The 25899-nt window shown below is 33.0% G+C and overlaps 1 protein-coding gene across 2 annotated transcripts in view; it reads left to right on the forward strand.

The window, feature by feature from the left end:
• The window catches only part of LOC137239672 (probable phospholipid-transporting ATPase IIB), a 145472-nt gene extending 127706 nt beyond the window's left edge, over nt 1-17766 (forward strand). For both annotated transcript variants that reach the window (XM_067765235.1, XM_067765236.1), the window contains 9 exons: nt 11484-11992; nt 12055-12197; nt 13159-13341; nt 13405-14029; nt 14112-14288; nt 14358-14732; nt 14795-15779; nt 15850-15923; nt 15987-17766. In XM_067765235.1, the coding sequence (XP_067621336.1) occupies nt 11484-11992; nt 12055-12197; nt 13159-13341; nt 13405-14029; nt 14112-14288; nt 14358-14732; nt 14795-15779; nt 15850-15923; nt 15987-16120 (3205 nt within the window). In that variant the 3' untranslated portion in view covers nt 16121-17766. The remainder of the gene's footprint in view (nt 1-11483; nt 11993-12054; nt 12198-13158; nt 13342-13404; nt 14030-14111; nt 14289-14357; nt 14733-14794; nt 15780-15849; nt 15924-15986) is intronic.
• Nucleotides 17767-25899: the final 8133 nt, after the last annotated feature.

Consider the following 25899-nt stretch of genomic DNA (forward strand, 5'->3'; position numbering starts at 1 on the left):
AAAAAAACATTACTAAAAATTTAATTAAAATTAAAAATAAATATTTTTTCCATAATTATTGTTCACGACATTAAGTAAAAAAATAGAATTTAAAAGACTATTTAAAATTTTACAACAGTCTAAGAAAAACACTTTAAAAAGAGTTATTAAGATTTGTTTACAGAAATTTCTAAATAATAAAGTATAAAAAATTATATACTACTTACACCTATTAAATGCATTTATAATAGAAACAGAAAAAAAAAATAAATAAAAAATTTGTATGAGTTTAAGCGGGGATTGCCCTTATTGCATTAAATGTATGAAAACATTTATTTGAAGCAATTTATAATTTATTTAATAATTTGGGAAAAATTTAAATAACGTGACATTGTCCGTCCTGATGTCACGTTGTTTAAATTTTTCCCAAATTATTAAATAAATTAAATAAATAATTTATAATAGAAAACTTAAAAAAAAGAATAAAATTAGGAAAAAAGGTCAACCAACAATACTAATTTAAAAACGTTAAAATACCAAACAAAATTTAAACATTTAAATAAAAAAGGAAAAATTTGAAGTATGAAATTACAAAAAATTTCCAAATAAAATAAGATTGAAATAAACCAAATAATACGTGCGTGCTTTTGGCAAAAAAAATTCCAGCAGATTTTAATAAAAAAAAAAAACGAGTCATTTAAAAAAACTAAAAAGAATGAATTAAGAAAAATGTAAAAATTTAATTATCTAACACGTAGAAGAAATCAAATTAAAATTAATTAATCAAATTAAACAAACACTTTAAAGAGATGGCATAAAAATATGTAAATCAATGTAAACAAAACATAAAGAACCAAAAATGAAATAAAATGAATGAAGTTATGAAATAAGAAGACGGGTTTTAAATTTATAAACGTGCGCATTAAATAGAATCAGTAATAAAAAAAAAATTTATAAAAAATGCTATAGAAAAAAATTAGGGAAGAACAATAAAAATAAAGAAAATAACAAAGAATACTAAATAAAAAAACAAAAACAAATAATAAAAAAAAAAACAAAAACAAATAATAAAAAAAAAAACAAATAAATAAAAAAATGAAAATATAAAATTAAAAAAGTTTCAAACTAAAACAAGTTTGAAATAAACAAAAAAGCCGCCCATTTGCCAAAAAAAATTCTACAAATTTTAATAAATATTAAAAAACGGGCCATTTAAAAAAATAAAAAAAAGAGCCATTTAAAAAAAAATAATAAAAAGAAATAAAAAAATACTTAATATTTAAGAATTCATGAGCTTAACACCGGCTTATAATAATTGAATAATAAATTATGTATTATGTTTGTTTAAGAGATTGCACACACCATTAAACAAACAAACAGAAATAAAAAAATGTCTAAATAATATTTATATATTACCTTAATTCGCAGAAAAACAAATTAAAAAACAAAACAAAGTAAATTAAAAAGTAGGCATAAAAATATGCAAATAATTTAAAAAAGTTTAAATAAAAAAAAATAAATAAATAAAAATTAAACAAAAAAATTAAAACAATCAAAAATGTAAAAAAAAAAAAACAAAAATAATAACCAAAAACGAAATTAATGAAATTGTTATACATATTGGAAAAAGGGTTTGAAATAAAACAAACTTAAAATTAACCAAATAATATCGTGTGTCCTTTTGCCAGAAAAAAATCCAGCTGATTTAAATTAAATTAAAAAACGAGCCATTGTTAAAAGAAATGAAGAAATGAAAAAAACAAAAAAATTTAAGATGAAAAATAACAGTTTCACGAAAAAAAATAATGTCCACAAAAAAAAATAAAACAAAAACAAAAATAATTTTTGAAATAATTAACTAATTAAAAAAAAAAAACAAAAAACGCTTAAAAACATTAAGTTAGAGGAAACTGATGAAGCTTAAGAATTGACAACATGAAAAACATAAAATAAAAATATCGTGGCCCATTTGCCAGATAATATGCTAACAAAATTTACGAAAAGAGAAATGGCACGGAAATTTAGGCAATGATGCCAAACTTGGAGATTAGATTCCAAACATAAATTTTTATTGTGTTGCTTGAAGGGTTAACTCCATAATTCCACTCAGAATTTGTTTACCTTATACATATTTATTCATTTCTTACTTATTTTTTGTTTATTTATTTATTTTTTCAAACACGCTCTCAACACTTAGTATGAATAATAATTAGCTCTTGGTTGTAATTTTTTTAAGTTAAACTTTTTTTTGTTGTTTTGCTATTGGCTATATACAGCCATGCCTGGCTAATTAAACAGCTGCTACCCGTTCCGTACGACCAAATGTGTCACTAAAAAATCGATTTATATGTTTTTTTTTTATTCTCTCGCTTTGTTGTTGTTGTATTTCACTTTACTTTTAGTATAACTTTAAAGTCACAGATTTTTTCATACTGGGCTGCTCGTACTTGAGTTTTTAGTCAGTTAAATATTGGCGTGGCTTGAAGCGGTGACGAATTTGTGAAAGTAATGCAAAAATGTCAGAAAATATTGGTGATGATGAAGGAAAATCGAGCAAGGAATTGGCGGAGTTAAAGCCAAGCGCCAAATTTTTGCTGCTATTATATTTGTAGGTGTTTGTTATAATTATTTAAAAAAAAGTTGTTTGTTTTTGAATTTATAGTTCGATTTACTGTGAATTTCAGAAAGTGAGTGCTTAGCGAAAAGCCCTTAAATGGAGTGAGAGTTGCAAAAACGTAAAACGTGAACTGAGCGAATATTCTTTGTTAATTATTATGATTTTTTTTAAAACACCACGGCTCTTGCCGTTCTACAGGTGGGCTTTAGAGACGTGAATATGAATTTAAAATGATATTTTTACACTTTTTTGACTTACAAAGTGCGGATTTGACAGCAAAATGTTTCTGTGTGCGGAATAATTATAAACAAATAAAAACTAAAGAATTCCAAAAATTTAAATTTTGCTTAATTAGAAATTAATATCAAATTATTAATCAAAAGCAAAAGAAAATAAAAAAGATAAAGAAATAAAACAAAAGATAGAAGAAATAATGAAAAAATAACACTACTCAACAAATTTTGATCAACTTAGGATCCAAGAATAAAATAGGCCTTTCCCAAAGTGAAATTTTCTCCTGATTCCGAATATGACTTCCATGTGGCAGATGTAGTTTCCGAGATATCGGCGAAAATGTGAAAAATCCCATTTTTGCAGAACACTACTTCATATAGGTACGGCAAAAATTTGTATTTTTCATAAGTTCCTTCTATCAACACGAATGTTTTAGGCTAAAAATTATTTCGATATATATAAAAGGGGCGTGGCACCTCCCATACAAATGGAATCTTTGGTACTACATAACTCTGAAGGTATACATGCCAGAACATTGAAATTCAGTAAGGAGTTATATGAAGTCAATCCCTAACACCACCAAGAAAATGTGGAATTAGGAAAAAGGTGGCGTGGAACCTCCCATACAAATTGAATATATCATACTGCATATCTCTGGATGGAGTAATGATAGGATAATGAAAATTGGTAAGGAGCTATATGACGTTAAGTCCTAAAACCTCCAGTAAAATGTGGAATTGGGAAAAAAGGGGCGTGGCACCTTCCCTACAAATGGGATTTTTCAGACCTATGGATGCCGTACAAACTTAGGTTATTTTAACACCTAAAGTTTGACTGCATTGTTGAGTTTGGCTGTTATTCCTTTTGGACGTTTAGTAATCTGCCGCCGTTAAAAAAATGTGTTAGCTTCAGTCTACATCTTCTATAAAAATCAAATTCTGCGTGTGTGTGTGTGTTTATATGTTCCCTATGGAAACGTATTTCCCATACTTCAATCATCACCAAATTTTGGCTATAGATTCCTTCGATCAAGACGAAGGTTTTTCATATTTCAGAATTAAGATTTTTAAATTAAATTTTTTTGCTATGCGAACGAGCAAACTTAGCTCCCAAAAATGATCATGTTAACAAACTCAATGATCGTATTCACAACAAATCCCTGGTGATGGGACGAAATATAAATCGATCGACACAGTTACAGATGAAGATCAAATTGTGAATTATCCAATTGAATTTCTAAACACTTTACACACGGAATTTAGACCCACCAAAATTGTGCAATGGAACCAGACTGCGTTAAGAGATTAATGCCGAATGTAATCGAAGCAACGAAGGACAATCGCTTACTGTTGCATGATTAAATTTAGAGAGTCCATGCGTTTCCCATGGCCAGCTAGCTATCTGTTGCTTGCTCTAGGGTTGGAACGCCAAAATATTTGTTTATCTTTGCATCGAACGAAAGAACCAAAAATATTGTGTACTCACATGCATTAGATTAGATTATTTATTTATTACGGCCAGAAGCCTAATTCGTAAATTTGAAAATATTACAGTTTTTTATCTTATAGCTAAGGTTTTACAATATTCATATAATTTTGTTTTAAATACTGTTATTTGGTTGCAACTTTTTATATCCATAGGCAGTTCATTGTAACTTTTCAGACCCTTGTAGAAAATGTTCTGTTGATCAATTTCAGTTCTAAAAAACGGCAATTTGAAATTATGTTTGCTCCTCGTATTTATGTTGTGAGTTTGCTCAACTAATGCTATATTTTTATTTAAATACTCAGGTACATTTCCATGTTTAATATTAAATATGAATTTCATGGAGTGGAAAAAAATCTTTTGTTTCACACTTAACCAGTCTAAAGTCTTCAACATGTCAGCCGTTCGTGTATCTCTAGGTTTCTGAAGAATAAATCTCATGCATCTATTTTGAAGCTTTTGGAGCTTGTCTACTTCTTTATCCGATATTATGAATAGAATGGACGGGCAGTACACGAAGTGCGGTTCTATAACTGATTTATATAAGATTATTTTGTACTTTTTCTGAATGAATTTCGTTGTTCTCTGCATCACTCCTATTTTATTAGCAGCTTTTTTAATTGTATAATTTATATGATCTTCAAATTTGAGTTTATTATCAATTATTATTCCTAAGTATTTTATACTGTTAACTCTTTGTATGATTTCATCATTTATTTTTAGCTCGGCTATATCCTCCTCATTGATATTCCTCCTTGTTATTATCATATATTTAGTTTTATTTATGTTTAGTTTCAGTCTATTACCACACAACCATTTATACAAGTTATTTATTTCATGTTGCATTTTGGCGAGTGCAGTATTAATATTATTTTCACTTATCATAATTAATGCATCATCCGCAAAAAGTCTAATTTCACAACCTTCGATAGCATTGACTATGTCATTTATGTATATAAGAAATAATATAGGTGCCAATACTGAGCCTTGAGGTAACCCTATGGGTACCTCTAATTCATCCGACGTCACAGCATTTATAACTGTTTTCTGCTTTCTCTGCTTCAAATAGTTGCGGAACCATTTAAGTTCAATATCAGTTATGCCAATCCGCTGCATTTTTTTTATTAATATATCTCTATCCACCGTTTCAAAAGCTCTTTTGAGGTCAAGGAAAACTGAAACCACTACTTTTTTGTTGTTTAGCTCTTCTTTCCAATCAGATATCACCAAGTTCAGCGCTGTCTCACAGGAGTGTTTTTTCCTAAATCCTGACTGTTGGTAGACTAATATATTATTTACTTCAAGATGATTCACCAACTGATTCTTAACAACGACTTCGAGAATTTTAGCATCACTTGGCAGGGTATTTATGGGTCTAAGTTCTTCAGGTTGCATTGTCTTTTTAACTTTTTCCACAGGTATTATTGTTGACGTTTTCCACATTTCAGGTACTACACCATCTTCTAAGCTGTTATTAATTATTTGAGCATAGAAATATCCGGTATACGATATACAATCTTTTAGTACACCTTCGGATAGCAGTTTTCTTCCACCTATTTTATATTTAAAGTCTGTTAAGATATTAATAACATCATCGGTGGTAATTTCAGCAAACTTTAATTTTGAATGGACTTGTGTATCCTCTAGTGCTACTTGACAGGTTTCGATGTTATTATTAATTTCAATCACACTGTTTACAAAAAATCTATTTAGACCATTCGCCAGATCGGTTTCGTTTTCAACCAGTATGCCATCCAGTATCACCTTTTTTATCCCTTCGTTATCTTTAGTTTGGTTAACCGTTTGTTTGAGATATTTCCACATTTCTTTAGCATTATATTCATTCAAAATGATTTTATTCTCCATATACTTTATTTTTTTCAATTTGACTAATTTTTTGTAAGACTTATTTATATTTTTATATTCATCCCACTCTCCAGTTTGTAACGCACGCGTGTACATATTGTATTTATATTTATTCATTTGTGCCAATTCTCTATCATACCATTTATTCATTAACTTAATATGCACTTCTTTCTCGTAGGTTACAATAAGATAAAATAATAAAATGTTTTAAACGAAAATTACACCAAATATGCGTACAAAATTCAATTCATTTTACAGAACAATAAACTAAATTATCAACAAACAAAACAAAAAAAATTACGCAACATTCATTCGATCTCGGACGTTACAACGTACGCCGGGTAAAGCTAGTTTTAAATTAAAAAAAATTTTAAATATAGTAAAAAGTTTGGGAGGTAAAAAATTTAAAAAAAATCAATAATCGGTATAGCTAAATCTATAAATCTTATAAAATAAAGTCGCTAAATGCTATGTATGCACATAACTTCACACAGAATGCTGCGATTTTAAAACGGTTTTTTGCATTTGAAAACTTAGCTACATGAGATGGTACAGTTAATATAATTTGAAGGTATATATTATAGGGGCGTGGCAAATTGTAACGAATTTACTTGCAAATCCTCTTATTTGCAATCCTCTGCTAAGTTCGAATCACTAAACTGTTGAATAAATAACTCCAATATTGAATAATGGAAAAATGGCCTTTATTAAAGTACTTTACAATAACACTTATACTTTGCTACTCGCTGGCTTAATAACCAAACTGATTGATAACTCAAATTAAACTCTACTATTGGCCGCCAGATCGCGTGCTTAATCAATAACTGATTGATTGCTCAACTCAAATTCTACCTTTCACTAAAACTTTGAAATATTTATCTTCGTTCTGCATCAAAAAAAAAAAACTTGATTCCTTTCTTATATCAGCCAAATTGTTTAAACAAAAGTAACATTTTTACCAAAAAATTCGTGTGTGTGATTGTTCGATGTCAACTGTGCGCGCTAATTGCTTTTGAGTGAGCCATGATGCGACACATACGTACATACACACCTGCTCAAAATAATAGGTACACAGCAGTCCTTCTATTTCACAACAGGATAAATCAATTTTATTAAATCAATATTATGAAAATAAAACACAATTTTATCCTTGTCCTGTTTATCAATAAAATAAACAAACTTCACATTAAAGCAACGAAACACATATTAGTTATTATTTAAAAACATTATTTGGCCGAAATTAACCTGCTCATAAAAATACGTACAATTTTGATGAGGTAGTAAGTATAAAAAAATATATGACACAAAACTTTTCTTTTACACATTTAATATTGCTTAGTTAATAACCAGTATATTCACCTTCATTCTGAACTACTTTACCAATTCTTTTGACCATATTATTGACTAAAGTCTGGCAGGTTTCTACGGGTATATCAAACCAAGTTTTTTGAACACATTCTCATAACTAGATTTTGTTGGAGAAAGTTTGACCTGCCAATTTCTTTCTTAAATCTTCCCACAGGTTTTCAATCGGATTTAAGTCCGGGGATTGACTAGGAAACTTCAAACCATTAACATCATGGTCCTCAAATGATTTGCTGACCAGCTTAGATGCATGTTTTGGGTCGTTGTCTTCCTCATACACCCAGCGTAATGGCATGTTTTCCTCAGCATAGGGTAGCATGACATTTTCTAGTATGTCCTTGCAATCCACAACTGTCGTTTTATTGGTTGTTCTGCATATAGGACCTACCCCATACCAAGAAAAACACCCCCATACCATAACACTTCCACCTCTATTGTTGACAGTTTTTTTGTTTCCTTTTGGGCGACGTACATTTCTTTCCGTATCATTTCCAAACAAATTTATTTTTGTTTCGCCGTTCCAATGGAGAAATATACCCACTTTTTCGATCCTTCAGGTCCTGACCAATCCAAAAGCTCGTTTGCAAATGTTAACCTGTTTTTAAAATTTTTCCCTCGCATTAGTGGAACTTTTCTGGCTATTCTTCCGGGTAGATTAGCCTTGTGTAAGCGGCTGCTAACCGTTTGTGCACTAACTACGTTGCCTATTTCTGCTGCTATCACCTTTGATGTCTTAAAAGAAATCCTTTGAGGACCATGATCTTAGTGTTTTGAAGTGGCCTAGTCAATCCCCGGACTTAAATCCGATTGAAAACCTGTGGGGACATTTAAGAAAGAAATTGGCAGGTCAAACTTTCTGCAACAAAAACTAGTTATGAGAATGTGTTCAAAAAACTTGGTTGGATATACCCGTAGAAACCTGCCAGATCAATAATATGGTCAAAAGAATGGGTAAAGTAGTTCAGAATGAAGGTGGATATACTGGTTATTAACTAAGCAATGTTAAATGTGTAAAAGAAAAGTTTTGTTTCATATATTTTTTTTATACTTACTATCTCATCAAAATTGTACATATTTTTATGAGCAGGTTAATTTCGGCCAAATAATGTTTTTAAATAATAACTAATATGTTTTTCGTTACTTTAATGTGAAGTTTACTTATTTTCATTAACATCTATTGAAAAATACTCTTTCGTTAAAAATATTAAACATTTCCTTAAAATTCTTCAAAAAAGTTTTATTTTTTGGTATCACTCTCACTACATATTATAAAACAAAGTCGCTTTTGCTGTCCCATGTCCCTTTGAATGCTTAAACCTTTCAAACTACGCAACGGATTTTCATGCGCTTTTTTTTTTTTAACAGAAAGAGTGATTGAAGTTTGAAGATTGTATAATATAATCCATTAAATAGTGGAGAAATACTGTTATTTTTGAAGTTTCTAATCTGATGTATTTATATACATATGTATGTATATAAGAGAAAGTGGTGTTAGTTACATTATTTATAACTCAAGAACGTATGAACAGATTTGGCTGAAAATTAGTGGAGGGGTAGCTTAGAACCAGGAGACAGACATAGGATACTTTCTATCCCGTTCTGGATAGGGTCTTGAGATCAAAACGTGGGGATGGGTAATCCTGGGATATGTTTGTACAATGTGGGCATCAAATGGCAGCTGTTTATGAGTACTTTGATACGGGGTATTTTTCGTACCCGTGGGTGACTAGAGTCTCGAGATATAGGCCAAAATGTGGACCCGGGTACCCCTAGAAAGTGTTTCTAGAATATGGATAACAAATGAAAGCTGTTGATGAGTGCTTTGGTACAGGGTACTATTCATACCTATTGGTGACTTGGGTCTCGACATTGAGGCCAAAACGTGGACCCCGATACCCCTAGAAAGTGTTTATACAACAAGGATAACAAATTAAAGCTGTTGATGAGTGCTTTAGTACAGGGAAATTTTCATATCTATTTGTGACTAGGGTCTCGAGATATAGGCCAAAACGTGGATCAGGGTAACACTAGGATGTGTTTTTACATTATGGGTATCAAATTGAAGCTGTTGATGTGTGCTTTAGTACATATTAATTTATACCGATGGGTGACTAGGGTCTCGAGATTAGGCCAAAACGTGGACCAGGGTAACTCTAGGATGTGTTTTTACTTTATGGGTATCAAATTGAACATACTAATTTATACCGATGTATTATTTACGATCCTTTTTTCGGGGAAGTAGACCAGAGACGGCCTGGGAATGAGATTAGGACTAAGATTGGGACTGAGAGGCGGAGTGGGAATGGAACTCGGAATGGGACTGGAACAAAATACATACCACCTTCTGAGACTGGCAATAAGAGATGAAGAAGAATGGGAAAAACTTGAGAGAAGAGAAAAGAGGGAAGGAGAAGGAGACTGAGAAAGAGATAAAGTGAGACGAAAATAGAGATAGATGAAGCGAAAAAGACGGAGGGAGGAGTGCATAAATGCATGATTAGGAAGAAGTGAAGAGGGGGAGGGCAGAGTTAGAGGGAAAAAGCTTATTAAAATGTATGCAGATAGACCAAATTTAGGGCAGAACAACGTCTGACGGGTCTGCTAGTAAAACTATATAAAAAACTAGTAAATTGAAAAATTAAAATTTTGTTTAATTTTAAAAAAAGTTCTTAAATTTAAAATAAACAACAATGCAAAATAAAAATAAAAGAAAATTAAAAACAAAAAATTTTGTTTTAAGAAAAAAGTTTAATATGTATGTGTATTAAATATACTTTAACTTTGTAAATTATATTATTGTTGTTTGATAGCGATGTTACTTTAAAAATATAAAATAAAAATAAAAGGATTTAAAATAAAAAAAAAATATATAACAAAACTAAAAACAAAACTAACAAAAATAAAAATTATATGTTTGTATGTTTAATGGTGTGTTCAATTTTTACTTAAGATTTTAAAGAATTGATGAGCTTAACACGGGTAGATAATAATTGTTGAGCTGGAGGATGAAACGCCAATTTATCTTCTCTTCGAATGTGTCGATCTGCCAAAGGAGAGACTCTCCCATCTAAATGGCGTGAGTCTTAATCCGTTTGTGATATGAAGTAAGAAGCCTGAAGTGGTACCTAAGAGCCTCTGTACACAGTAATAGGTTGAAAGGGCAAGCACAATAGAACTCGCAGTGCAACCCCCGCACGAATTGCACGAAATGCATGGATTGGACAAATTGTAAAGTCACAACAACAAAATACACGCCCCAGAAGGTTAGGGGGCTTAGAATATACCCGCGGTAGGTATGCCTGTCGTAAGAGGCGATTAAAATACCAAATTGATTCAAGGGGTTGTGTAGCGCAACCCCCTCAAGGGTTTGCCAGCGCAATATGTTGTTTCTTCAACCCAATTGTCAACCTCACCTACCCGTGGCGAATCCTGCTTCATTAACAGCCGAGGCTCTGGCGACCCCAAACTCCTGATGGATCTAGGGGGTAGGAGGGCGGTATGACCTAGAAGGTTGCATGTGGTCATACCAAATCGTTCCCGAGATGGTCGGGCCAGTACCTTTATAGTGCTTGTGACCGGAAAGTACCGGATCTACATCCGGCAAACGACCATCAATATCGATAACACTCTCCAAGGCCTTCGGGTAGTGTCCTTATCGCTACAACAACAACAATAACACGCTAAAAGCTATATGCAATCCGTGCAATTTAAAAAATAGTATAAAAAATTAAACATTAGTGTCCAAAGGAAATAAAAACAAGCAGTAAACATAGTAACTGCACTATGAAATAGATCTTAATTGAAATTAGCAGCCGCCATTTGAAACATAACTAACTTTAAGATATGCTCCTATGTATATACCCAATTTTTTTTTATCAAAACGCAGTTTAAAAATTTAACGATTTCTCTTTTAAATTTCCGTTCTTCTCACCCACAGTTGTTGGCGCAAATGGTTTGCACCACGTGAATTGCGTGCGCGTACCGTACATTTGGGTCGTGCAACCACGGAAAAATTCCCACCGAACGAGATACGCAATCAAAAATACAATGTAATCACGTTCCTGCCACTCGTTCTATTCGAACAATTTCGTTTCTTTTTAAATCTTTATTTCCTGCTAATGGCATTATCACAATTCATACCCGATATACGTATCGGTTATCCGTACACTTATTGGGGACCACTCGGTTTTGTGCTTATGGTTACAATTGGACGTGAAGCAGTCGATGATTTGCGACGACATCAACGGGACCATGAAGTGAATTCACAAAAATATAAGAGGCTAACTGTAAATGAGACCCCAGGTTATGAGATGGTACCATCATCAAAGCTAAAAGTAGGCGATATGATAATTGTGGAGAAGAACGAACGTGTACCAGCTGATTTGGTGTTGTTGCGTACCAGCGATAAGAGCGGTTCGGTTTTCGTGCGTACCGATCAATTGGATGGTGAGTTTGAAATTAAAAAAATATGTGGATAATTCGATAAATATTTTTATTAATAAAATTAGGCGAAACTGATTGGAAACTACGTTTAGCAGTACCGCTCACACAGAAGCTAAATAAGGACTCAGATTTGTTTCATATCGATGCTAATGTTTATATCGAAAAACCACAAAATGATATACACTCGTTCATTGGCACATTCTCTATGGTGAGTTTGACGCTTGAACATATTGATTCTTGTCTCTGCAAATTAATAAATAAACAGATCATACAGGCTGCCGGATTACTGTAGCGTTTTCCAAGCGGAAATAGTAGCCATAACCAAAGCAGTAGAAACCCTTGAAGAAAATAGCCCAAGCTGCAATGGTATTAACTTTTATATTGACAGTCAAGCAGCAATTAAGGCAATACTCTCGCATAGCACAGCAGCTAAATGCGTGTTAGAGTGGAAGCAGTTCTTGGAGAGAATCGGGACAGGGAGAATCATACATCAATATTGGGTCCCAGGGCATATGGGAATAGTTGGGAATGAAAAAGCGGATTAACTAGCTAAAAAAGGGCTTGCTCCGTAGACGTCCCAATTAGACTGGGCGAGATTAAGCGAAGGCGAAAGGTGCATATGATCGACCAAGCAGGAAAGGCGTGGGTTCAAGCGCGGGGCTGTAAAGTGTCGAAGATTATGTGTAGGTCTTACAACCTTAGACTAACAAAGTTGCTTCTATCATTAAAAAGAGAGGACTGTAGACTCATGACGGGTATTCTGACTGGACACTACCTTCTGGCGTCACAAGCCTTTAAATTAGGCTTGGTCAGTGATAACAGATGTAGGAAGTGCGGGCTGCAGGAGGAAACGATCGAGCACGTTCTGTGCTCGTGCCCTGCGCTTGCCAGGCTAAGACTCCAGCTATTAGGAGGGATACATCTGTCAGATCTTGAAGCACCAAGTGGCTTAAGTCCTAGGAAGCTTCTAGCATTTGCCAAGAGGACGGAGTTACTTTATAACATAGGTCTTGGTTTTTGATAGGGTTTTTCAGTTTGGTCGTTAAAACAAACTTCTGGTAACACTACGGACTCAGTCAGTCTATGTGAGGTCCTCATGGACCGGCCAGTTCAACCTAACCTAACCTAATCTGCAAATTAAATCTGAATAATTATTATTTTTTCAAAAGGATGGCGGTGAGGAAACTGGGCTTAACGTTGAGAATACATTGTGGGCGAATACTGTCGTCGCTGCTGGCACAGCAACTGGCATTGTGATCTATACAGGCTGTGAAACGCGTAGCGTCATGAATAACTCACAGCCGCGTTCAAAAGTTGGTTTGCTCGATATGGAAATTAATGGACTGACGAAGGTAAATACAAGATTCATAATAATTTCTCACCAAATTTATCAATAACACATTTTTCTTTTATAGGTACTCTTCTGCGCCGTTTTAGGTCTCTCACTTGTCATGATGATGCTTAAAGGTTTCAGTGGTCCTTGGTATCGTTATATGTTTCGTTTCGTGTTACTTTTCTCCTACATAATACCTATAAGCTTACGTGTTAACTTGGATATGGGTAAAGCATTCTATTCATGGCAAATGCAAAATGATCCGGAAATTCAAGGCACTGTTGTGCGTTCAACAACAATACCCGAAGAATTGGGACGTATATCATATGTGTTGACCGATAAGACGGGCACATTGACGCAAAATGAAATGGTTTTTAAAAAAATACATTTAGGCATAGTTTCACATGACAATGACACATTTCATCACATTGGTCAAATAATACAAACATTAGCGCCTACAATACTAGCACAAAGTGCACCTGGCAGTGGTGGTGGTGGCACAGGTAATAATGCATCAGGTGATCAACAACCACCTTTAATTATACAAACCAAACCGATGTATTCCGGCAATCGTATGCGTCATCCAGAGGGTTGGCGTGAGTGGGAGGCTGTAAAAGCATTGGCATTATGCCATAATGTTACACCTATCACTGACGAGGATGATAACAAATCTGTGTCAACATCATCGACATACACATCATCCGCAGGTGGGTGGAGAAATTGTGAATAAAAAAAATGGTATACCTGTATTACATTTAATATAAAATTGCCTTTATTCCATTCTATTAGGTGGCTCCACTTCGCCTACAAAATCTGTGATAAATGTCGAATCGAGCGCTATGGAGCATCAGTATCAAGCTTCTTCACCTGATGAAATTGCACTGGTGAAATGGACTGCTGAAGTTGGTTTGACTTTGATAGCACGAGATATTAACTCAATGACTTTGCAAATGAAAACAAGGAAATGTAAGTTGCTACGAGCAAAAAATAATAAATATGTGCATAATATAATAACGAATATTTTTCCCTCGTTAGCCAAAGGTGAATTACAAGATGGTATGCTACAATTCCAAATACTTCAAGTGTTTCCCTTCACAAGCGAGAGCAAACGTATGGGCATCATTGTACGTGATTCAGGTTCAGGCGAAATCACATTCTATCTGAAAGGCGCTGACGTGGTCATGTCCTCTATTGTACAGTACAATGACTGGTTGAGCGAAGAGTCTGGCAATATGGCGCGTGAAGGTTTACGTACATTGGTTGTTGCCAAGAAAGTGCTCACCGATGAGCAATATAATGATTTTGAAACACGTATAAGCGCAGCACGTCTCAGCGTAAGCGATCGTGTAGCCAAAGTTGCTGCTGTAATAGAATCTTTGGAGCGTGAAATGGAGTTACTCTGTTTGACTGGTGAGTACATGTTATATTTGTGTTTAATTTGTATATTTATACAACTACTCTTTCTCAAATAGGCGTTGAAGATCGTCTGCAAGAAGGAGTACGACCCACACTCGAACTCTTGCGCAATGCTGGCGTACGTGTGTGGATGTTGACTGGTGATAAACTCGAGACCGCATGCTGTATTGCTAAATCTTCGCAGCTAATTGGTCGCAATCAAGGTTTACATGTTTTGCGTTCGGTGTCGACACGTACCGAAGCACACGTTGAGTTGAATAACTTCCGACGCAAACAGGGACATGCTTTAGTAATCTCAGGTGAATCACTTGAAGTGTGCCTACAATATTACAGACCAGAATTTCTTGAATTAGCCACCGCCAGCCCTGCTGTGGTGTGCTGCCGTTGTAGTCCCACACAGAAAGCTCAAGTGGTACAACTCATACAACATCATACAGGCAAGCGTACATGCGCAGTTGGTGATGGTGGTAATGATGTTAGTATGATACAACAAGCTGATGCTGGTGTTGGTATTGAAGGACGTGAAGGACGACAAGCTTCATTAGCTGGTGATTTTAGTATACCACAATTCTCGCATATTGCCAAATTGTTATTAGTGCATGGACGTCGTTCGTATAAACGTTCGGCCGCACTCTCACAATTCGTTATACATCGTGGTTTGATTATAACCACGTTACAAGCGGTATTCTCTGCAGTCTTCTATCTTAGTTCGGTAGCGTTATATCAAGGTTTTCTTATGGTTGGCTATTCAACCTTGTACACAATGTTTCCCGTATTCTCTTTGGTGCTGGATCAAGATATAACATCGACTACAGCGGTCACTTATCCAGAGCTGTATAAGGATTTATCGAAAGGTCGTAGTTTGAGCTATAAAACGTTCTTCATCTGGGTGCTAATCAGTATTTATCAGGGTGGTGTTATAATGTATGGCGCACTTATACTGTTCGAGGATGAATTTATACATATTGTGGCGATTAGCTTTTCAGCGCTCATTATGACAGAGTTGATAATGGTGGCTTTGACGGTGCGCACATGGCATCGGTGAGTGTTGAATGAAGTTAATCTTTATTTTTTATTTTTGATAAATAATAAACTTCTGTTTTCTTCGCAGGCTCATGGTATTAGCTGAGCTCTTCAGTTTGGCCCTCTACTTGGTATCGTTGGCTGTGCTGCATGAGTATTTCGGTGAGTTTTAACTGTATTAAAAATGTATGCATTTTAAACTGACTCTCTATATTTGAACTACAGATTGGGAGTTCATTTGGTCAAACGAATTCCTGTGGAAGGTTTCGATTATAACGCTAGTATCTTGCTTACCATTGTATATTATAAAATTCTTGCGCAAGAAGTGCTCTCCGCCATCATATTTAAAATTATCATAAATAGTCAAGCGAAAATATGTATGTAGCAAAAACATTTTACAATTTTTACATACTTTTCAACAAATTTTTTGCTATATTCCAATAAGTTATTTATGCTTTAAGATTACATATTATAACATAAGACACAATTTTGTTCATCTCCATATTTTATTTGTCTCTATATTTTTGGATTAACTGAAAACTTTTAAAAGTGGAAACTTGGCCCTTAAGAAAAGTTTTAAACTAACTAAATCCAATGTTTTTTGCTGTTTTTTTTTTAAATATTTCAATTTGTCAGCTGCACATGTAAACAAATATATAAAGTTAAATTCAATAAGGACATTGTTATTGTATTCGTCATGCCTCAAGTCTTGTGAGCTCATATATTGCTTGTGAAACATCAATAATAAAAAATAGCCAGAAAGTTTAAACAATAGTGTTGAGCGCTTAAAAATAAAAAAACCGATTTGTTTTTTGTTTATAAAATTGTATGACCATAATAATTATAAATTCAATTAAAGCTTAATAATGTTATTTTAATAATTTAAATGTTATGTTTTAATATAAGTTTTGTATTATTGTTATACGTTCTCACAATAAATGTTTGCATAAATTAAAAATTGTTGGTTCATTGCGAAAAACTGCGAACAAGGGCCTGAATAAACTTTCTATGTATGTATGTAAGAAAGAAATTACAAGTTGGAAAGTTTTAAAGAATATGTAAGCGTATAAAAAAATCAGACTGTGTTGTTAGTTGGTAATAATATGTCATAGAAGACTTTTAAAATAATTCACAAATACTTATATACATACATATGTATATAAAATAATAAAATGCTGGCACCATTGTTAAATAAAGACGACTGGCAAGCAGAAAATGTTAACCATTTTCAAAAAAGGAAAATATTGTTAATTAAATAAATTAATTAGGTTAGTTGCATTGATGAAAAAACAAAATATGTCAAAGATTTAGCAGTTAAATGGTTTGATGAAAAAACCATGCAAAAACCTAATTCAAATCAATAAATTTAGAAATGTTTGCTTCTTTCGTGCATTCAGCCAAGCGTTAATATCCGAAATTTTCACATGTCATAATTTGGAATCCGAGCCTAACTGAATTTCATGGCTGATTATGATAGAAATTTGTTTAATCAACATTCCCAGAAATCAAAAGTACCAGATTATAATCATGAATCTAATTTGACAAAGAATGAACCACAAAAATACTTTAATTTCTTTTTAAATCTTAAATCTTAAAAAAGTCATGTAGAACAGAAAATAAGTATGTATATAAATTCAAAAACTGCACTTTTAGCACATTATTGTAATTATTATCAATCCTACACAAAACATTTGCGACAACCTCATTCTTCATTATTGATGTAATTTTCTGTTTCCTTTTATTTTCTTTAATTAAAAACAAATAAAGAAAATTCAAAATTTGTTATACTTTAATTATGTTTTATAGCGCATTGATGCATAAATTATTCAATTTACTGACAAGTTAATCAAGTGCGAAAATAATTTAAGAACAATAAAAATAAATAGATTTTGTAATATAGTTAATGTAATAAAATATGTTTATTTACATAAGAATATTATGAGAAAATCAGTCAAGAGATATTTTCAATAATAAACTAAAATAAATATTCACAATTAAACATAAACCACTATTTTATTTCTTTAAATAAATGATGATCAATTATAAGATGATAAAGTTATCGCTGAATTGGATACAATAATGGACCCTGGTTAAGGTGTCTGTGCAGCTCATCTCTTTTGAACGTCTATAGTACAAATACTTACCCAGATTTAGCACGGATCGAGAGCTGAATATCAGTTGAAGAGTCCTCTAGTTGTACTTGTTCTTGTTCTTGTTGTAACTACGAAAATACACCATGAAGCTTAAGACGAGGGCTATGGATATGTATATATATATCTCTTGACCCAAGCCAAACGACAACGTTTGTGTTTTTGGAATTATATGGGTACCTACTTGTAGATTGATCCACAATTTGATATAGTTTCATCATTATCCCTTCAAGACAAAAATGCGAACCATCGGCACACAAATGAACCAGCATCTAAATTGCCCTATATCTCTTAAACCAAGAAAGATTTTTCGTATCTTTGGTTTTGCATTATATAGCAAACTTTTTGTAGATTAATCCACAATTTGATATAAAGTTTCATCATTAACCCTTCAAGGCAAAAATGCGAATTATCGGTACACAAATGACCCAGCACTTAAATTTACCCATATCTCTTCAATTCAGCAATATTTTTCGAAACTTTTTTTTGCGTTATATAGCTATCCTTTGGTAGATTAATACACCATTTGACATAAATTTAATCATTAACCCTTGAAGGCAAAACTTATAGTTTATTGGTACACAAATGATCCAGCACCGAAGTTGCCCTATATTTCTTGAAAAAATCAAGACTTTTCGAAACTTTTGTTTTACATTATATAGCCACCTATTTGTAGATTAATCCACAATTTGTTTCAAGGTCCTATCATTAACGGTTCAATTTCTACGTGCGATTTATCGGTTGATAGATCAGTGCTGCATATCAACTGAGTTTTATGTATATCTCTTGAACAAATCAAAAGTTCAAGATTTTTCTTTTGCAGTCATATAACTACCTACCTGTAGATTATTCACAATTTGATTTAAGGCTCTGTCATTAAGGGTTAAGGCGCTCAGCGCATTAATTGGTTTTTCGATTAATACTGTCCTTCTCTTGTAGCACGCCAAATGACAAAGTTTTAGCTATTGCAATTTATAGGTAACCACTTGTAGATCAATCCACAGTCTGATATAAAGTTCCATCATTAACCCTTCAAGGTAAAAATGAGAATTTATCGGTACAAAAAGGACCCAGCACCGAAATTACGCTATATCTCTTGTACCAAGCACGATTTTTCGAAACTTCTTACGCATTATATAGCCAACCTTTTGTAAATTAACCTACAGTTTGATATAAAGTTTCATCATTAACCCTTCAAGGTAAAAATGATAGTTTATTGGTACACAAATGACCCAGCACCGAAATTGCCCTATATTTCTTGAAAAAATCAAGATTTTTCGAAACTTCTGTTTTACATTATATAGCAACCCATTCGTACATTAATCCACAATATGATTCAAGGTTATATCATTAACGGTTCATTTTCTACGTGCGATTTATCGGTTGATCGATCAGTGCTGCCTATCATCTGAGTTTTGTGTATACCTCTTGAACAAATCAAAATTTCAAGATTTTTCTTTTGTAGTCATATAGCTATCATTAAGGGTTAAGGCGCTAAGTGCATTAATCGCTTTTTCGATTAATACTGTCCTTCTCTTGCACCACGCCAAATGACAAAGTTTTAGTTTTTGCAATTTATAGGTATCCATTTGTAGATCAATCCACAGTCTGATATAAAGTTCCATCATTAACCCTTCATGGTAGAAATGGGAATTTATCGGTATACAAATGACCCAGCACCAATCGATCAACCGATAAATCGCACCTAGAAATTGAACCGTTAATGATAGAACCTTGAGTCAAATTGTGGATTAATCTCCAAATAGGTGGCTATATAATGTAAAACAAAAGTTTCGAAAAGTCTTGATTTTTTCAAAAAATATAGAGTAACTTCGGTGCTGGATCATTAGTGTACCAATAAACTATAATTTTTGCCTGGAAGGGTTAATGATGAACCTTTATATCAAACTGTGGGTTAATCTGCAAAAGGTTGGCTATATAATGCGTAATAAAAGTTTCGAAAAAACTTGTTTGGTACAAGAGATATAGGGCAATTTCTGTGCTGGGTCATTTGAATACCGATAAATTCACATTTTTACCATGAAGGGTTAATGATGGAACTTTATATCAGATTGTGGATTGATTTACAAGTGGTTGCCTATAAATTGCAATAGCTAAAACTTTGTCATTTGGCGTGGTACAAGAGAAGGACAGTATTAATCGAAAAACCGATTAATGCACTTAGCGCCTTAACCGTTAACGATAAAACCTGGAGTCATATTGTGAATAATCTACAAGTAGGTAGCTATATGACTGCAAAAGAAAAATCTTGAAATTTTGATTTGTTCAAGACATATACAAAAACCTCAGTTAATGGGCAGCACTGATCGATCAACCGATAAATCGCACGTAGAAAATGAACCGTTAATGATAGAACCTTGAATCATATTGTAGATTAATGTACGAATGGGTGGCTATGTAATGTAAAAGAAAAGTTTCGAAAAATCTTGATTTTTTCAAGAAATATAGGGCAACTTCGGTGCTGGGTCATTTGTGTACCAATAAACTATCATTTTTACCTTGAAGGGTTAATGACGAAACTTTATGTCAAATTGTGGGTGAATCTACAAAAGGTTGGCTATATAATGCGTAAGAAAAGTTTCGAAAACTCTTGCTTGGTACAAGAGATATAGGGCAGCTTCGGTGCTGGGTCATTTGTATACCGATAAATTCACTTTTGCCTTGAAGGGTTAATAATGGAACTTTATATCAGATTGTGGATTGATCTACAAGTAGATTCCTATAAATTGCAAAAACAAAAACTTTGTCATTTGGCGTGGTACAAAAGAAGGACAGTATTAATCGATAAACCGATTAATGCACTTAGCACCTTAACCGTTAATGATAAAACCTGGAGTCAAATTGTGAATAATCTACAAGTAGGTAGCTATATGACTGCAAAAGAAAAATCTTGAAATTTTGATTTGTTCAAGACATATACAAAACCCTCAGTTAATGGGCAGCACTGATCGATCAACCGATAAATCGCACGTAGAAAATGAACCGTTAATGATAGAACCTTGAATCATATTGTAGATTAATATACGAATGGGTGGCTATGTAATGTAAAACAAAAGTTTCGAAAAATCTTGATTTTTTCAAGAAATATAGGGCAACTTCGGTGCTGGATCATTTGTGTACCAATAAACTATAATTTTTACCGTGAAGGGTTAATTATGAAACTTTTTATCAAATTGTAGGTGAATCGACAAAAGGTTAGATATATAATGCGTAAGAAAAGTTTCGAAAAATCTTGCCTGGTACAAAAAATATAGGGCAATTTCGGTGCTGGGTCATTTGTATACCGATAAATTCTCATTTTCACTTTGAAGGGTTAATGATGGAACTTTATATCAGATTGTGAATTGATCTGCAAGTGGATGCCTATGAATTGCGAAAACAAAAACTTTGTCATTTGGCGTCGAAAAAGAGAAGGACAGTATTAATCGAAAAACCGATTAATGCGCTTAGTGCCTTAACCCTTAATGACAGAGCCTGGAATGAAATTGTGAATAATCTACAAGTAGGTAGCTATATGGCTGCAAAAGAAAAATCTTGAAATTTTGATTTTTTCAAGAGATATACACAAAACTCAGTTGATAGGCAGCACTGATCGATCAACCGATAAATCGCACGTAGAAATTGAACCGTTATTGATAGGATCTTGAATCAAATGCTGGATTAACCTACAAATAGGTGGATATATAATGTAAAAAAAAAGTTTCGAAAAATCTTGATTTTTTCAAGAAATATAGGGCAACTTCGGTGCTGGGTCATTTATGTACCAATAAACTATAATTTTTACCGTGAAGGGTTAATGATGAAACTTTATATCAAATTGTAGGTGAATCGACAAAAGGTTAGCTATATAATGCGTAAGAAAAGTTTCGAAAAATCTTGCCTGGTACAAAAAATATAGGGCAATTTCGGTGCTGGGTCATTTGTATACCAATAAATTCTCAATTTTACCTTGAAGGGTTAATAATGGAACTTTTTATCAAATTGTGGAATAATCTACAAGTAGGTCCCTATAAAAACAAAAACTTTTTCATCTTGATACAAGAGATATACACAAATTGACAGTTGCTATCGGTAAACCGAGTAATCAACGCACAGTGGCGCCTTTTGAGTTTTTTCTTTGCAAAATTCATAACTTTTGAACCAATGAAGAAGAAATTTAAAATGCAAATGAAAGCTCATTATTTGAAGTTTTATTGTGTGAAAGCTCAGAATGTCACAGATACAGGGTGCTTCAAAAAAATTCGTCAAATTCGAAAATGTTTAGAAAAATGCAAAAACAAAATGTTTTTAGTAAAAGATAAAAAAAATAAAATGAGATTTGTCTTATAATGACGTATTTAAGTATTAAATAAGATAAACTAATGATTTTGATAAGATAGCGTGGCGCTGCCCACTTATGATAAAAAGTTGTATCTAAGTAGTCACGTAATCAATAACTACCAAAATCGATAGACGTATTGTTTCTTTTAAATGGCAATACTCTTATAAAACTCAAATGTCCGTTTTTGCTGCCACAATAACAAGGTGCTTCAAAATTCATCGTAAAATTTTACATGTTTTTTGTTTTAATTTACAAGCCAAATATGTATTTTATTAATAACTAAAAGTTATTGTAAGTGGTTCAGTGAAATTTTATTTGAGCTAAAGATTAAACAGCCAACGAATTTTGGAAAAAGGGAGTGGCACTGCCCATTTATGCTAAAAAGTTTGATCTTAGTAACCGCTTTACCAATTTGTACCAAACTCGATAGACGTATTGATTTCTATAAAAATTTAATACTCGTTTGAAGGCGAAATGCCTAAGCTTTAAAATAAATTTGATAAACTTTAGAGAAATGCAATAACGAAAAGTATATATTTATAAATAACTAAATTAATCCTTTTTTTGAAATAAAAAATTAACTTGTACATAGATATCTTATTTTTCAGTAAAGTAACAAAATTGATTAATAAATCTCTTTTTCATTGTTGTGATAAGAAGTGGGAAACTTATTTTATCTTAACATAGTCATCGTCACTGGAACCATTTCTGAGCTATACGCATCTGTAAGATCTTTTTGTGTTCTTACATACCTCATAGATGATATGACTGGATCAGAAGAGATAGCTAACATATTGAAAAGGTCTTCGTTTTGTCTAACTCGTGATACTTTGCAGGTGTTCATACATCTATATCTTTTGTAGTCCTTGTTCTTAGATTCTTGAGCTTCTTCAGACAATTCTCCTAATGATAAGCACTGGTACTCTATTAAATCTTTTCCATGTGCTAAAATTTTATGTACCGTTGGTGTAAGTTTCTTCTCAGGTTACTTTTGATGCAGCAATTCTGTAGTTTTAGATGCATATTCTCCAAATTTGGGTCCATCAACTGGTTCATGGCAGTTTAAAACATTTAAAATTACTCCCAATCTTTTCACAATATCTCTATGAACTCCTGTTATGCGAGCAGTCACTTCATCGTTTTCAAAAAATCTTCTTGAGGAGTTACCATCATTTGTATTTCCGTATCCATACTTTGGACAGTCAACTCTAAGGCCAATCTCTTTATAGAATGCATCCTGAATTATTTTTTTCTCCTGTTTTGTTTCTCCTTACATGTTGTATTGTCGTCGAAAACTTCTCCTTGTTGTGGTAGTGTATAAGCCAGCTTCAAAACAAATTCTATACATCTTATCCTAGCATGCAAAGGAGATATTCCATACTCATAATTTAGTTCGTCAGTTATTGAATCATCAAGATTTTCAAGACTCCTTCTCGTATTTAAATAATATCGGGCGGCACAATATAGTTGATGACGGACGTGGATTTTTCCAATATTCCGAAGCTTCATCTTTTAGTCGTAATGGAACAATAGAAGCCATAAACATATTACTATCTGTAATTGTATTATTCTTTGTTTATATGCGCTTTGTCCTGATGATCCATCACAGTCCCACTTAGTTATCAATGCTAGCTCCTTTGGCAGTGATTTCAACTTTCCTTCAGTAAAACTTTGAAGGGGTCGTGTAGACGTATGATCCATTAGGTTTCGTAGCTAAATTTCAGCTGATACTTCGGTTATTTTGGGACTTAATGGAACTGCTTCTTTCTTGGCTTGAGTAATTTTTTGTATCCAGGTAAAATATCGGCATTACGTTGCAATAATGACTTACGCAATATAATATATTTTTTCTTCGTTAAACCGAGATCTATAAACAGTGCCAAAGCTTCTTCGGGAGTGTATTTCCTAGGTAGCGCATTTGGTGGTGTGGGAATGCTGTTTTTGATCCTCATCAGTCGCACTGGACTTGCTACCGCAACTGCTTCTGTTATAGAATACTCTTCTATGGGTTTTGTTGGTCTCCCTCTAATTGGATTGGTTGACGTGCTAGGCGTTTCTTCGTCCAAAAAAGTTTTGTCAGCTAGCCACTTTTCATGCTTACTTAGAAATTTTGAATTTTTACGATAGACGTCCTTCCATTTTCTTTCTATTATAATGTATTGTAAACCAATTTTTTCTTCCAGGCCTTCCTTTTCTTTAATGCTTGTTTCACTCGCTAATTCTCTCATAATAAATAGCCTCAACGAAGTCCCGGCTTAAATTTGTAGATTTAAACACCACAAATAGTTTCGAGTTTTCTAGATACATATTAGAATTTGGTTCGAGTGTATCTGACTAAATATTAAACTGTGAACTATATTTAAAAATACTGTTCACTAGATTTAAGTAAACAGAATACTTAGTTCCTTAATCTCCAAAAGACGAATGATAATGTGCATTGTATGATGGATAGCTTTATATACCTACTCAAATTATTAAAATGAATTTCAGGTATACAATTCGTAACTAAAAAAATGTATGTTGTTAACAAGTTCCAATAACAAAAACGACCTTACGGCCGTACTGAATTATATATACCTGCTTAGGCGCGTATTTATGCCCGAGGTTGTTTAACTTTATTTGATGTAAAAAGTGAAGTTGCAGCTGGATGCAGGTAGACTTTATGAATTTAGGTAACTGAATACTTCACAAATAACTACTGTTAATTTGACGGAGCACATAACATTTAACATTTTTTTTTTGCCATCAAATTTTTAAAAAGGGCCTAAAAATAGGCATTTCGAAAAACAGGTATATCCGCCAACTTTAAAAAAAACATAACATTTTTTTTTTGTTTCAATCCTAAATTAAATTATCTTTAATTGCTATACAAGAAAACGACAACCGGCCGCCTTATTTACTCACAAAACCATTTTAAATACAACGAAAAAGAAGAAAAATTTCAAATTTTTCCCAATGTTGAAAATTGGTCAATTTTGAGCGGCTCTACCTGGTAAACTATAATTTACAGTTATATATTCTTGATCCCTGGAAAATTTTCTATTAGAAACATGTATTAGATTTAGCGAACGCTTTCATGATTTTTTTTGATTTTGCTTTAACGGCAGAGGCGCCACTATGCAACGTAGGGCTCCAATCTTTCAAATTGCGAGCCTTAACAACGGAATACTGAAAGCTTTAGAGACTTCGAGGCCGTTTTCACCAACTTCGTTCACATTAACTTTATTTGACAGGTATCATTTAATGAACTGTCAAGCAGAGTTTAAGGTAGTGTTTTCAGGTTCTTTCTTCAATAAAATATGTTAAATTTCAGTAAGTTCAGAGCTCATTCTCTGGGTATAGCAAATGTATACTCCGCCGCTTTGATTATTAGAACGATGGATATATGAAGAGTACGAGCGAACAAGATATATATTTTCCAAAATATGCAGGTCTTGTATATTCTTGGACGGGTGTTGCGTTCAATTTGTAAAAAAAACCCCATATTTACTTTAAAACTATCGTCTTCTACATTTATTGGATTGGGCAACGCTATGCCAAATTTTGACATCATGAGAAACTTCAAAAATCTGTTTTTAATCAAAAATTACAACCTCATAATGACAATGGAATTACCTGCTCTTTTATATCATGCTGTTTATGGAAC

This window comes from Eurosta solidaginis, chromosome 2 (assembly GCF_040869045.1).
Source record: "Eurosta solidaginis isolate ZX-2024a chromosome 2, ASM4086904v1, whole genome shotgun sequence".
Lineage (NCBI taxonomy): Eukaryota > Metazoa > Arthropoda > Insecta > Diptera > Tephritidae > Eurosta > Eurosta solidaginis.